At 44.8% G+C, this 16,067-nt stretch overlaps 1 protein-coding gene across 1 annotated transcript in view; it reads right to left on the bottom strand.

Moving 5' to 3' along the window:
- The window catches only part of SLC12A8 (solute carrier family 12, member 8), a 97,444-nt gene that overhangs the window by 14,945 nt on the left and 66,432 nt on the right, over positions 1 to 16,067 (bottom strand). Inside the window, exons 5-8 of the mRNA XM_012730444.1 lie at positions 15,180 to 15,267; positions 13,593 to 13,680; positions 8,626 to 8,772; positions 1,543 to 2,185 (exon numbers count right to left, since the gene is read on the bottom strand). Of these exons, the coding sequence (XP_012585898.1) occupies positions 1,543 to 2,185; positions 8,626 to 8,772; positions 13,593 to 13,680; positions 15,180 to 15,267 (966 nt within the window). The remainder of the gene's footprint in view (positions 1 to 1,542; positions 2,186 to 8,625; positions 8,773 to 13,592; positions 13,681 to 15,179; positions 15,268 to 16,067) is intronic.

Here is a 16,067-nt window from a genome sequence, read left to right as displayed (position 1 = left end):
CTGCCCATTGCTCCCCTCAGCAGTGTCTTTCAGTCAATCTGCCTGTTCTGCTAACTGCTCTGTCTCTGATGAATCCTCTCACCAAGCCCCTGCACTTCTGGCCTGTACCCCAGTTCTGTATGCACAAATAAATAAATCTTAAAAAAAAAACAATGCAATTATTAATTTTAGGAAACATAAAAAGTTGGGCAAAAGGAAAACGTAATCTTAGTATAGCATAGTGCAGAGTTAAGTATTACTTAATCATGACAAATGGATATTATCTATTAATTTAATAAACAAAACTAGGATATAACCACACTGGGGGTTAATTAATTGGATGAGAAATTTTCAGTGGCATAAATGAGTTAAATATCCATTTACCATGATATGAAGTCAAAAGATACAGGAAACTGACATAAAAAATAGCAATTCAAATATAGCACAAGGCAAACACAAGAAGCAATGTTTTGGTTGAAAGGAGACTTTTCTGGCAGTGGGACTAGGGGGTGGAGAAGGGTGAAAGCAATTGTGCAAAACAGTGGGAACCACTATTTCTGATTATGCAATCTTTAACACCACTCAGCTTATTACATTGTACTCATAACTTTGATAAAAATAATTTTATAACTACTACATGATTATATAATGCTATTATGTAACTACATTATGTAATTATTTTAATAATGTTCCTCCCATTAAAAACCTCCCACCAATTTGGAGGTAAAGAAGGAACAGCAGATTTCTTGGAATGTAAAGTGCTTGTTTTTAGACGTCTCCTCGCATGTCCATTGGTTTCTCTTCTTAGCCCATACATGTCTGTACCAATTCAGAAGGCAGGTGTTATAGGAGAAAATACTGGGCTTCAGTCGAGACAGGGCTGGGTGGGACATCCAGCTGTTAAAGAGCAGCCCTGTAACTTCTTGGTGGCCTCACCAGGACTCAGGGTCTTCATCCGTAACATGGAAAATGCTGAGACTTGTAATATTACCTGAATATTATATATAAAGCACCCAGATTATAGAAGACTCTTAAAAATGATGAGTTGTCTTTTTTGTCTCAGAATCCCTCAGGCTTGGCAAGCTTCTCTTTGAGTCTCTCTATGACTTTGTGTTTGGAAAGTTGAGAAAAGCTTTGCTCCTTTAGCCACTTCCCGATCCCTCTTGCCTGGGATGGTAGATTCATCTTCCACAGAAAAAATATATTGAGTTCTTGCCAGGCTGTTTGTCATAATGCACTTCTACTTCTCTTGAAGGGAGAAATGAGTTTCATTCATGTTGGCACTATACCTCAACTTGCTTTTGAGTAACATAAGATTAATATTCAATTATTAACCATAGAGAAGTAGATACAATTTCTGTTTATAATTAACTATAACAGAGTAAAGCTACCAATTCAGCTAATTTCTAAGCTTTTAAACATAAATATCAAATAAATTAATGAGGATTTTAATGGCAGCTCTAAAATAAAACTGGGTAAGGATATGAACGAGGGTTCTGGTAAATGGTTAGGTAGGTATTCACACCAAATTAGGGGGCCCCAGTGTGATTCCGAAGCACTCACCTTCTCCAGTTGGCGTCAACTGGTTGTTGAGCTCAGGAACAAGTCCTTCACGTTCCCTGCCAGGCTGTGCCCATTCACTCCTAGAACTCCGCTCGTTCCAGCAGAACTCCTGCTCCTCCCAGGAGGCAATGGGCAGCTGGTCAGAGCCTTCAGAGTGAAAAGCAGCAGAGGACTTGCGGTCCAAGAGGAAGCTCTCTTGTAATGCTTGCTTGGTGGCCTTCCTGTGTTTTCCCTTTTGACTTTCTGGGGTCCCGTCACTCTCCTCTCTTCTGGGCTGGCTACTCTCATGTTTCCTGGTTAGCTGGAGGAGCTGGTCCATGTCCTTAGTGAATTCCAGCAGAGTGCCCTCAGAGAGGTTTGGGGCAGGACCCTCAGAGCCATAGCTGGGAGCCTTCTCCAAAAGCAGGTGCTCAGAGCAGTGGAGAACAGCTGCATCTTCCCTGTGCACTGGCTGAGGCGCATGTGGGAGGCTGCAAGGGCCCATGGACAGGGAGAAGTAAGAGTAGTCCACTGCGACATATGTCAGCATGAAGTTGATGGTGACAATGGGAGCCAGAATATTCACCTGGCCCACGAGGACAAAGGCCAAGGTCACCAAGCTGGTCAGGCAGATGGCAGCCACCGGTGTTTTATTTGGTCCTTTCTGTAGAAAAAAAAAATAACATGCAGGACTTGACATTTCAGAAGAAAATCATGTTAGACCACAGAAATGACTCACCAGCTCGGCCTCTTCTGCCATGTGACACCTGTCACATTAGTAACTGTTGGTCTACAAATTTAGGAAATAATATTCAACTCATAGGACCATTATGAGATCAGAGCTAATACATATAAAATCATACAGATTGGGGGCCCTCCCTGGTGGCGCAGTGGGTTAAAGCACAGCACTGAGAAGCTAAAGCCACTTCGGCATGAGTTCCATTCCCGCCTGCCCCGGAGGTGACCACATGGCGCGGCAGACCTCTCCTGGCCCGCCCACTGCTCCCCTCAGCAGTGTACTTCGCATCTGTCTGTTCTGCTCCCCACTCTGTCTCTGGTGAAGCCTCTCGCCACCCCTGAGCCTCTGGCCTGTACCCCAGTTCTGTATGTACAAATAAATAAATCTTAAAAAAAAATCATATAGACTGGTCGCCCAGTACCTTGGGTATCAAAGGTATTGATATTAAGTTTCTAATTAGGATGAGTATCATAGTACTAGTGTATATCTATAGAACTTAAGCTTCCCAAATACTTCTCTTTTTGTTTTTCTTTGAATTTTAATGTCATCCTTGGAAATCAAACCTGTGTGAAATTAGTTCTTTCCAGGCTGTCATGCAGAAAATGGCCTAAGAGGACAGGAGACCTTGAAGACATCGCAGAATCATTGGTGGTGGTTGAAGTGGCAGATGCAAAACATACACATATACACATGCTCACACACATCTCCACCTATCCCACCACAAAACACACACATCTACTGTTATTAACAGAAGTGGGCATGAAAACCTTCAGGAGGATGGGAGTAGGGGGAAATGCGCTAACTCCATATAATCTGTCAATCCACAGAAGCTATTCATTACAGACACTGTCATAGTTCTTGGACCAGAAGCACATTCATTTCTCAGTCCTCATGTCCTTGAACTACATTTGACCCACGGGACTGCTCCCTCGTCTTTGGAGCCGTCTGTTACCTAGCTTCTCTCGATTCCTCTCCTTTCTCACTGTGCTCCTACTCAGGCTCTGCTGCTGGCCCTTTATGCTCTTAACTCCTGAATTTGAATCTCCAGTCTAAAAACATTATCCTGAAATCTAGTTTAAGTATTTACCCCCTTCCTGAACATTTCTGGTTGGTGTCTCATAGGATCTCAAACCTAATATGCCCACCACCAAGTGGTTGATTCTCCAGTCTTCCACCCTTAAATCTACTCTTCCATAGTGTTCTCTATCCTCAGAAAAGGGAACCTCAATCCTATTTGCTCAGCCAAGTAAAAATTTTGATGGTTCTTCTTAAAGGCTTATTCTGCATTGGCAAATATGGTCAGCTTTACCCACAGGAGATACCAGGATATAAGCACTGCCCCAAGTCCTCCATGGCCAGCACTCTGAGAGGCAGGCAAGTAAGCCACTCTCAAGCTGACCCATAAAACTCCCGAGTATGTTCCTCCAGCTCCGTCCTTCCTTCCTGAGGACTAGACTAGGAATAATGAAAATGCAAAGTCGTTTGCATTTGGGGATAAGAGCCCTGATGAAACACCTTTCCTGGAAATTGAGTGAAACACACACACACACACGTAAACTTTTGCTGTGGTTGAGAATTCATTTGGGGTAGTTTGCTATAGCTGTTTAGCATACTGTAATAATAAAATGACAAAAAATAAAACAAATCCTCAGAAATTAATGAGAACTTAAAAGAAGAATCTTGGGTAAGCTGAAGGAAATGCTATAAGTTCAGATCAGGACTGTGGTAAGGAGGGGTTGAAAAGTGATAAAACAGTCAAAATATGAACACACCTTAAGAAAAAGAGGTAAGCCATAGAATAGAAAAAAAAAAAAAAACATTTGCATATATAACTAACAAAAGGTATCCAGAATACAAAGAATCACTACCAAAAATTAGAAAACAGACAACCCAATAAAATTATGACCCAGGGCCCTCCCTAGTGGCGCAGCGGGTTAAAACACAGCACTAGGAAGCTAAAGCCACTTCAGCATGAGTTTGATTCCCGCTCTGGAGGTGACCACATGGCGTGGCAGACCTCTCCTGACCCGCCCGCTGCTCCCCTCAGCAGTGTACTTCGAAGATCTGCCTGTTCTGCTCCCCACTCTGTCTCTGGTGAATCCTCTCACCCTCCGCATCTCTGGCCTGTACCCCAGTTCTGTATGCACAAATAAATAAATCTATAAAAAAAAATGAGCCAAAGAATGTCTAGTAAACATATGAAAAGATGCCCAACCTCATTAAAATCCGGGAAACACAAATTAAAACCATAGTGAGATACCATTAAACATCCAGCACACTGGCAAAAATTTAAGCCTGTTAATATAAAGTATTGGCAAGAGTATAAAGGAACGAGGATGCTTATCCAATGCTGTTAGGAGGGTAAATTGGTACAACTACAAATTTAAATACTAATAAAAGAGAATGGTGTTGTCTGATAAGTGATACTATATATATCTTACAATTTAGCAAATCCACTGATGGGTATTTAATTTGGAGGGACTCTTCATGTGCACCAGTCTACTGCAGCGTTCAGAATAGTCCCGAATGTCCATCAGCAGCAGAATGGTACATAAATTGTAGCAAATGAGGAAATGCTATGTAGGGATAATAATAGACAAGCTGCTGCTACAGCAAAACTGTGGATGAATCTCATAAACATAATGTTGCACTAAACAGGCATGCCACATTTACATAAAGTTTAAAAACAGCCAGAATTAAACTATTTTGCTTAGAGATGCATATGCAGGAAGTAAACTAGGGGTTGGCAAATTAGGACCTGTCCCCAGGCCAAATGTGGCTACCATCTGCTTATTTGTCCCCACCAGCTAAGAATGGTTTTGCACTTTTAAACTGTTGGAGCTAAAAAAATTATCGAAAGTAATATGTTGTGACACATGAAAGTTACACACGAAATTCAAATGTCAATGTCTATACAAATGGGACACAGCCACACCTATGCCATTAAGTACTGTCTGTGGTTACTTCTGAGCTTTAACCACAGAGTTGAACAGTTGTGAAGAGGCCATATGGTGTGTAAAGCCTACAACACTGACGGTTTGGCCTTTTTCAGAAAGAGTTGGTGAACATGCAAACCACATAGAGTGCAAGGACATTAAGGTCAAAGAAGTCAAGATAGCAGGTGACTACCACAGAGTGAGAGATGGGGCGCTTCCAGAGAGGGCATGTGGAGGGGGGTGTTTGGGAGTTCTCTGTGTTCTTGGGTGAAGGTTATAAGTAGGTTACAGTTATTCTGTAAGCTGTTATATTGGCTCTAAGGCCTTTATTGACTATCTCAAAGTTGTTGAATGAATCCTTTAAAATGTTTCAAGTTTCTTTCCTCAAGTCCCATTCAAAACGAAAATGTGCTAATAAAATTTAATCAGTGCAAAAAGGCTTTGGGTGAAAATTAGTTCCAAAATTAAAAGGCAAGGAAGGGGCCCTCCCTGGTGGCGCAGTGGGTTAAAGCACAGCACTGAGAATCTAAAGCCACCTCTGCATGAGTTCGATTCCCGCCTGCCCAGGAGGTGACCACATGGCGTGGCAGACCTCTCCTGACCCACCCACTGCTCCCCTCAGCAGTGTACTTTGTCGATCTGCCTGTTCTGCTCCCCACTCTGTCTCTGGTGAAGCCTCTCGCCACCCCTAAGCCTCTGGCCTGTACCCCAGTTCTGTATGCACAAATAAATAAATCTTAAAAAAAAAAAAGGCAAGGAAGGAACAAACTAGAAAAAAAATTTGTTATAAACAGTTAATTTCCTCAGCAAAGAAAAGAGCTTGTAGCAATTGAGAAGACCAATGATCACAGAAAAAAATAATGACTCTTAGAGGCAAAGATGTTCAATCTTGTCTATAACAAGAGTGAAGCAAATCACAAATATCCCAAGATGTCATTGCTCACTATACGAAAATTTGCATTTGACAGTGAGTTGGAGACAGGCTCATAGCTACATTGAGATGCCAAGGACAAGGGAGCAAATGTGCCTACGTCTAAATATTTATAATTATGAACTAGTCAATTAAACAAATTGCCCGCTCAAATATGTTCTATCCTCTTTCCTTGATAATATACATTGAGGATGATGGGGAGGGCAGCATTCAATATTAGAATCCTCGAGTTCTTGGGCCCTCCCTGGTGGCTCAATCGGTTAGGATGCAGCACTGGAAACTAGCTGCTTCAGTGTGAGTTCGATCCCAGGCTCCAGAGGTGACCTACATGGCACAGCAGACCTCTCTTGTCTCGCCCACTGCTCCCCTCAGCAGTGTACTCTATCTATCTGCCTATTCTGCTCCTCACTCTGTCTCTGGTGAGTCCTTTCACCGTCCCTGCACCTCTGGTCTGTACCCAAGTTCTGTATGCATAAATAAATAAATCTTTACATATAAAAAAAAGAATTCTCAAGTTCTTCACTAGAGAATGGCCATGCACAGCCTCCAACTCACTGACCACCTTCCTGCTTTTCCAGACTGTACTGTGGGGGGGGGCTTCACACCCACACGTGGACTCCATATGGAAGGTGCTTTGGCAGACTCATTAAAATTAAAAGTGCATGCAGGGGTGATTTGGTGATGGGAAACCCGCGGGGATTACAATCGAGATGGAAAAAAAAAATGTGCAAAATGATGTAAAAATAAACTTTGTAATAAAAAAAAATTAAAAGTTGGGAGAATTGGCCCTCCCTGGTGGCGCAGCGGGTTGAAGCACAGCACTGAGAATCTAAAGCCGCTTCCGCAAGAGTTCGATTCCCGCCTGCCCCGGAGGTGACCACATGGCGTGGCAGACCTCTCCTGACCCGCCCGCTGCTCCCCTCAGCAGTGTACTTCGTCGATCTGCCTGTTCTGCTCCCCACTCTGTCTCTGGTGAATCCTCTCACCCTCCACGTCTCTGGCCTGTACCCCAGTTCTGTATGCACAAATAAATAAATCTTTAAAAAAAAAAAAAAAGTTGGGAGAATAAGCCCTATCAAGTTATCAAAAAAAAAAAAAACGCAAAAAAAAAATTAAAAGTGCATGTATTCTTTGACCCAGCAAACCTAGTTATGAACATTTATCCTATACATGTATATCTGCACACATACAAAATTCTACACACACATACACAAGATTACTCTTTATAGTGTTGTTTACTGGAAGCCACATCAAAGTCAGTCTATAGGGAACTGGTTAAATAAACTATGATACTTCCACAGAATGGGGGAGGAAAAGAAAGTTCTTTCCATACCCATTTGAAATGCTAGATCTCCAACTAATATTAAATGAAGACAAGCAAGGTTATGGACAATATGTATAACACTATGTGTAAAAACAGACAATAGAAAGATTCATTATAAAGCTATTGATAAAGCAATGGTGTGGGTAAGAAAAAAGACTCAAGATACGAGCTAAAATTCTCAAGTGTATATTTTTTATACCACTTTTAGTTTTGAACTCTGTACATATTACCTAATACAAATTAATGTAATTAAAATAAAAGGCAGGCCACATGAAATGTACCAGACATGCTCTACCAAGGCATGTCGACTGTGGAGGAAGAAGAAGGAATTAAGGGTGACTTGCAGCGTTGTTGTCCTAGAGGAGGGGGAAGCTGGCACTGGGAAAGGTGGTGGTGGGTGTGGGGGTGCTCTGTGCTACCCCATCAAACAGGATTGAACTACAGTTTGCCAACCATCATCAGCAGCAGGGTTCCCTCTCTCTGTTTCTCTCTTGTCAGCCCCTAGGTTTTAGGAATGTCTCATTTGATTGTTCAGTGACTCAGTCAAGTTAGCCGATCTCAGTTAAGGTTTGGGCCATGGTGAATAATGGGAGCCCAGAGACCAGAGGTGTGGGAAGTCATCATAAAGCAACCACAAAGGGAAGTGAGTCTCCAGGAGAGATAGAGCTCCAGAACCAGTTCCCCTCCCTATTGTGAAATTCCTTCTTCTCTGCAAAACTTGGAGGCTCCTAAATATATTTTTATTGTTTTTCAGAACACTTATGTGTCTATTTTTTTTGCTTAGTTGTTTAATTCATTACCAAGAGATTATTGTTAAAATCCCCAATGATGATAACATCTATTTTTCTTTTTTTAATAATATTTTGAGATAACACTGATGTATAACGTTCTATAATTTCGACTCATTTTTACTAGAGGATGTGTACTCCCTTTCTTGGGCAGCAGTGTTCAAAATGCTACCTAGACAGCTAGCTGACCAAGTTGGAAGGGGTCCTGGGAGCCTGTGAAATTGACAGTTACTTTGTCTAACTGACCCCAGAGGACATGAATGAGCGAAATGACCATTGTATTTTTATTCGTCAGACCCTGGAAAACTTCCCCAGTAGTTTGAATCAAAAAGACAATAAACAGGTCCAGCACAAAATGTACATATCTCCAAGAAAGAGTTACTTACCCCTAACCCCAGGAAGGCCAGTGCTGGAATCACTTTCTCCTGGGCAATGCACTGTAGGATCCGGGGTGCTCCGTAGAGGCCTCCCATACAGGAGGCCAGAGATGAGATGTACAAGCCCAATAGGAAGAGGAAGCCCACTAGGGAAACCTACAGGAGGAAGTGGTTTCATTATCCAATGTCAGGGGCAGCTCTGTCCCTTTCTGCTTCCCTGGCAGCCACCCACACATGCCCCGTTTAGTTATACACTAGATCTCGATTCAACCTCTAGGATATATTTCTAATATGCCCACCATGCCCTGCCAGCTCATTCCCCTGCACCTGCTTCAGTGTGGCCACCATCACTTCTCGTATGGACCACATAGTGGATATCATGCCCCAGACCCATCTGGAGGGCTCATTAAAACACAGACTCCTGGGTCCCACCTCAAGAGTTGCAGATTCAGTAGGTCTGAGGGAAGGCCCAAGACTTGGATTGCCAAACTCCCAGGTGATGCTGTTGCTGATGGTCCTTGAAAAACATTGGTCAACTACAGTGCTGGCTGGCCTCCTGCCTCCAAATTCTGCCCAGTCTTAATCCCCTGCCAACCTCCTCCACAGTGACATCTCTAAGTTCAAATCTGATCATAATGTCCCTCTTGCAAGAATATCAGGAGATCCCCACTGCCTTTGCATATGAGGCCCTCCCTGGTCTGGGACCTTTGTAGCCCCATTCCCATACACCCTTCAGTAATCTTTGTCAGCACGATTTCCCTGTCTGCTGGAACCCTCTGTCTACACTTCTAGTCTACTCATTGCTTGTCAAATAATAACAATAATTAAGTCACAATTGTGCTCAAGACAACACAAGTCTTATGCCCTCTTCCACAGGTAATCCCCAACCTCACTCCCAACAGAGGATGTTCCTCAGGGTTTTGCAGCCCCACAGGGTGAGACTGGGGAACACCTATCACAGTGTGTTTTCTACACATCTGGAGGCTTTATTCCACAGGACTCCTGTCTGGTTCATAATGGGTGCCAACATACCTACATAGATAAATGCGGAACGAATGACACGAGTGAATGAGATCTGTGATACATCAGCCCAGCAGACAGAGGAAGGGAAGGTACAGATGTTCTGCTTGGCGTCAGGTCACTGAGGGTCAATGCTACCGACAAGCTCCTGTGTCACACCACCGTCAGGAATCCCTGCCCCTCCCTAGTGAGCCCTCATCTGGGTCCATAGGGAATACAATTGCTCATTCACTTGACTCTCTCTTATATCAATTTTTTTTTGCCATTTTCTGAAAAATAAGTGAAATGCTAATTTATGTTTGCATAAATTACAAGAACTCCTCGTTATCTTTCTCCCACCTGAATCCTGACTCTCCCTTCTGTATCTCTCCATATGCGTAGGAGCATTTCATAAGGACAGGCTGTCTACCTGGCACAGGTCTAGGGGCAGGGCAATCATTGGTGCAGTGGTAAACTACCAGGTTTGCTTTCAAGTCTTGCAAAATTTAATCATTTTCTCTGTAACTGTTTGGCACTGTAGACTGTGCCAGTGGAGGTAGAAGTGAGAATTTATTCGAGCAGATGTGTGTCAACAGCTCTTTAGGGAAAAAGAGTGTCTTTTTGTCACACACCTGTTTGAATCATCACAAAAAGTTCTTTCTAAAATATTATCTGGGGTGTGAACGACCCTGATTTTCTCTTTAGTAACTACTGATTTTTTTAAAAATCACGAATTACATCTCTCTGCTCATATTTTACACAAGTTCCCATTTCAACCTGTAATGAGTATCTATTCCCCAGCAGCTCCTTTTTCTTGAAAACTGGATACAAAATTACTTGAGAGGTGCTCATTCTGCGTCATCTAATCCCTGTGCCCCCTTGACATTACTGAGGCATACATTTGAAAACCCTGAAAACTCCAAATGGGTGAACACAGCAATGTCTCAGTAGTCTCCTGGTTTTCTCACACATCCTATTCCCACAGACACAAGTTTTCCAGCATTGCCCTCACTCCATAAATTGGCCAACAAGTCAGAGGCACATCAGTAAAAGGGAATCCAGGACAGTCAGCAACCATTCACGAGAATCCTTCTGACCAAAAGTGTCAAAGCACAAGTGGGAAGTATGGTGAAGAGTTTTATGAGCCTTAAGGAACAGCAAGGGGAGTGTGCTGGAGGCTGGGTCTGCACTAAGCCTGGAGTTGAAAGCCTGAGGGCACTCAGACCAAACCGGAAACCTTGCTTCCGCAGACCCAGAAATCTCCAAGAGCGGCTGTCTCAGGATCCAGGTGACAGCTAAGAGATGAAGCTGACAGGAACTGTTTGGTAAAATCACATCAAGGTGTAAGGTTGTGTCAGGTGACCAGGTAAAGGAGCTTGCACCTACTCACTGCACTCTCCCAGCTTCCAGGTGCTGTTAGCCAATAGTTTATGGCCCAACTTCCCACCTGAGCAGTCAATACAGCCTGACTACTACTTCAGTCCCATCAGTTCTAGCGAGGGAGGTTGGAGGGCTAGAAAGGAGAAAAGCCAGGGAGGGTTTTGGGGGTGGAGGCTGAGAGGTAGAAAGGGGGTTAGCAGCACACCAGGGAGCTACTATTTTGGACGTGACCTGCTTGGTTCTGTCACTTCTCACTGTCTTGCTTCATCAGTCCAGATTTGCTAAGAACCATGAAAAATATCTTTCCTTTCTTTATGGGTTTTATGACTCCTTCTTCCAGGAAACAGTCTCTTGTCCTCTCAAAACCTAGCTGTATAATTATATCCCCGTGTATTATTCCCAGACATGGTTTAGCAGGTGCCCCCAAACCGCTAAGTGTGTGCCTGCCCATTCCCCCATCTGGGACAGGTGGCATTCCAAACGCACTTCCCTGTCACGTGTCTATTTTTACAGAGGGATTTCCACCCACGAAGCTCTCCTGAGCCATGTCTGAGGATGTTTTCACCCTCTTGCTGTTGTGACTTTCCTTGGATACAGGCTGCCTGCCTTCCCACACACCCATTCTTAGTTCCCCCTGCAAAGCAGGGGAGGAGGGGAGAGAGGAGCCCCACCACGGGAGAGTTTGCCTCATTTCAGCCAGATCAGAATTCCTAATGGTTGAAAGGCCCTCTTTGAGAGAATCTACTAAAAAGAAATCGGCTTTAGAAGCAGAGCTGGCTGGCTTTGGGCAAGTTGCAGACAGCAGCAGGCAGCTCCCCTGGTCAAAGGATCAGCTGTTCCCTGAGGCCTTTAATTCCTCTAATGCAGCCAAGCCTTTCTTTCCACAATTAGAAAACGGCCCCTGGGAGCTGAAATTCAAGAGGAAAGCACTGCATGTAGGTATGAATGAGGGCCACAGAGTCCTCCCCTGAGAACAAACCTTGCTCACAGGGATCAGAAACCTTGGGCCCTAAAAGGTGGAGCTGTGGCCCTACTACCTGAACTGCACCCCCTTTCAAAACCTGTTTCAAGGTCCTTCCTGGTGGTGCAACAGGTTAGGACGCAGCACTGCAGGCTGGCCACAACCACTTTAGTGGAGTTCAATCCCCCGCCCCAGAGGTGATCCACCTGGCAGACCTCTCCTGTCTCACCTGCTGCTCCCCTCAGCAGTATACTTGTGGATCTGCCTGCTCTGCTCCCCACTCAGTCTGGTGAAGCCTCTCACCGCCCCTGCACCTCTGGCTTGTACCCCAGTTCTGTATGAATCAACAAATAAGTCCTTTAAAAATAAAACAAACCTGGCCCTCCCTGGTGGCACAGCGGGTTAAAGCACAGCACTAAGAAGCTAAAGCCACTTCCGCATGAGTTCGATTCCCGCCTGCCCAGGAGGTGACTACATGGCGCGGCAGACCTCTCCTGGCCTGCCCGCTGCTCCCCTCAGCAGTGTACTTTGTTGATCTGCCTGTTCTGCTCCCCACTCTGTCTCTGGTGAAGCCTCTCGCTGCCCCTGAGCCTCTGGCCTGTACCCCAGTTTTGTATGCACAAATAAATAAATATTTTAAAAAAAATAAATAAATAAAACAAACCTGTTTCATAGTAAGGGCAGGCATCACATTAACATCACTGTCTACACATATACAAGAAGCCTGTGATAAAACCAGTGTAGTTCTAACACGTAATTCCAAGTTTCTTGTGCTAAGTTGCCCCAAGCACAGCCCTTTTATGCAGTTGAGCAAAGCAGCTTTGCCAAAAGCTCACACCAACAGAAAATGGAACATTGTCCTAAGATATGAGCAGTGAGCCTCTAGAGCTAAGAAAGAGAAACAGATTACCTTACTACATTTCTCTGATAAATAGTAAGAGACTTCTAGGGCCTACTTTTTCTACAGGAACTTATGGGAAGTTAGGAGTTGTTCCAGACAAGTATCTGGAAATCTTATTCTCCTGAGTTCTAGAGATACCAACAGGCTGTCCTTGACTACCAGGTGACCCTAGTCTATTAAGGGCAGTAGAGGAATGTGAAGAATTCACTCACCTTCTCCAGGGTAGTGTATATGGTTCTAGAAACAATGATATTACAGCCAAATCAACCCAGGCCATTCCATGGGAAGAGCCTGGAGGCCGAAAAGACAAGGTGGAACCCTGCGTCCCCAGGCCCTTGTACCCCCTTTGCTGTCTCTTCCACTCATCAGTTTCCTTCTTTCTCGTGAGCACACTTTCAGCATTTTGCAGTGGCAAAAATGTAGGGCTTGTTAAACTGGGGGCTGGGGGGAGCAGATTCCTTGTTTCCATACTGATTCTCCACATGAAAAGATGGCTGGGTGTCCATTTTTAGTCATGTGTCTTTCCAGGCATTGTTGCCTATTGTGAGAGATCCCTAGGAAAAACCTGTATCTTTTCTGTCTTTCCCCCAACCCGAGGCCCCTAACCTCAGCCCTGGACCCAAGACTAAATGAAATCCCAGGGAGGACTGCAAGGCAGAAAGCAGCCATTTGTTAATTGGACCAAACAAATGACCCAGCAGTCTGAGGCCTTCAGGCGACACAGGACTTACCCACCTTCTCAGCTATCATGAAGTCATAGCGAAGGGCCTCTCGGGTACAGATGGCACCAAGCAGGAAGACAAAGACAATGTACAGAAACCACCTGCAAAATACCCAAGAGCAGAGTGGAGCTGCCATCTGACCTCAGCAACCCCTCCCACCCCCACTGCACCGACCTCTGGATTCCCACCAGGACTTGTCTCAAAAGGAGAGAGAAAGGCCAACCACGACACATCACTAGCTCATCTGGGGCACCTTCAGTACCATTTCTCTGCTAGCAGATTTCTTCCCTCCCCCCTCAAAGTATCATTGTTTTGTCTCTTTCTTACATTAAAAAAGAAAACAAAGGATCTTGGGGGTGGGGTGTGGAAGCCCAGCTGGTCTGGTTGCCAGGTTTCAGGTCATGGTTGACCAGAGCACCACTGCCCATTATAATGGAGACAACTAGTTGATGATCTTTTGGGCCTTTAAGTCCCGCTGTTCCCTGGATCTCAGATGATAGAGAGCTAAGCCAAGTGTAAAAAGGCCAGCAGTGACCTGGCTCTACCCCAAATGCCCTATGACCTTGAACAAGTCCCATGACCCTGGTGGCCACATTTCCATCTGGGCAGTGAGAGAATGGGCCAAAGCTTCTTCTACGACCTCTCAACCAAAATGAGACAGTGTTCTTCTTTTCTTTCCTTCCCAACACCTCCCTTTCTGTGGTCTTCATTTTCTTCCCTACCGGAAGAATATTTACCTTTTTAAGACAAAATAAACTGGTACTTTGTGCCTGACTAAAAAATTGGTGCCATTACAATAAGCTTAAAGTAAGATCAATGTTTTTGAAATAGATGTATTGCTACTTTGTAAATGACACGGTTAAAATAATAGAGGTCCTTTTAATGTTTCAAGTCATTGTCTTAGCTAGGAAAGCATGGTTATGAATGCAACAACTACCAGATGATGGCAGAGAACATTCTGTTTGTGACAGAAGGTTCTAGAATGTCAGAAACAGAGCAAGACCACCCAGCCTGCTAGTGTGGACGGCGCACTGTGAATTAAAACCTAGGAAGTCTGGTAGTCTTGGGTTAGGAAAGGGGAAGGAGGCTCTGAGTCGCTAGTATGTGCCTTACACACTGTCTCCTCCACAATCCACGAGACCCACCTGTCCTCATTATGTCCATTTTCCAGAAAAGGAAATGGAGATTCAGAGAGACAATCATAGGCTGAGATAGAATGTAAATTCTGATTTGTTTGATTACAAAATTCTTTATCTTTATGGTCCCACCAACGATCCTGGAGACTCAATGGTTAAAAAATACCCAAGTTCAAAAAGGATGGGGGGAGGGAGGAGCAGGAGGCTGAGGAAAGAGGAAAGAAAGGATTTGTCTTCCTTAATGGCACTCCTCTGCAACTAGGCTACATCCCAGGCAGGGGGTAGGAAAGGGCAATCATCTGAACCCACCAGACGTGAATTTTCCAGCTGGCTGAGTGTTAAAAGGAGGATTGGAATATGAAATAGATTGGTCACAGTCAGGGCATGCTCAGAACAAAAAGGGCGATTCCCTCTTTCACAGGAGTTTTCTCTCTCTCCAGCTGATTGCCAGGAGGGGAACTTACGATATGCCAACAGCTGCTAGGGAGCCCAAGGGGATGCTGGCAGCAGGCTCCCTGAGGTCACCCCCCATGTTGAAACCGGCCATGACTCCTGAAAGACACCCAGACAGAGAGGGGTGAGCAGCCTACCCCGAGCGCCACCTTCCCCTCCCCGGGCCTCTCCTGGAAGCTGGCCTGGTGCAGCAGGCCCTCCCATCTGCAGCAGCGTCAATGCTTCTCAATCTCCCCTGGTAACTGGGGAGGCATCTGCGGGCTGTGAAAGAAATCTTTGTGGGCTGGGTGACACTGAAGAGGAAAGTCCTACTACAAAAGCATCTTATGGCCCAGTGCAAAGTAGAGGGGGCGAGGGAGGTGTCTGACACACAAAGGTCTCCATGCCACAGGCGTGGAATTCTGCCTTCCCTCCAGATTGGCCTGCTCAGCCGAGTTCTTGTCTCTGCTGTCCACCCACTGCCCTGGTCTCAGGTGCCCAGGGAGGCAGGTTTAGAGCCAAAGATCATGTTCAAAGCTCCTGACCTGAGACAGGTATCTTAACAAACTAAAAAAACAAACAAAAGTGAACTAAACTAGATGTTACTAACAGTGGGTCACATGCTCCTCTTCATCACCACTGCTATTCCCCAAGAACACTCAGGAAAAATAAACAGTGCTGATGCACAGAACAAAAAGTGGGTGCTGAGGAGGGGATACACTTCTTCCCAAACACACACACAGAGAAAAGCAACGTGGCAATGAGATGTGTTGGGAATCCGCTATGGGTCCAGTGCTCTCTGGACCCAGTGCTGTCCAGGGATGGCTCACAGAGGGCTGGGTGCTTCTCAAATGTGGCCTTGAGGGAAGAGTCGCACAGCTCAGGAAAGAGCCTAACTCCCATCATTGTGGATTGCGGAG

This window comes from Condylura cristata, unplaced genomic scaffold (genome assembly GCF_000260355.1).
Source record: "Condylura cristata isolate star-nosed mole 26May11 unplaced genomic scaffold, ConCri1.0 scaffold00003, whole genome shotgun sequence".
NCBI classification, from domain to species: domain Eukaryota; kingdom Metazoa; phylum Chordata; class Mammalia; order Eulipotyphla; family Talpidae; genus Condylura; species Condylura cristata.
This window is presented reverse-complemented; position numbering and strand designations above follow the sequence as displayed.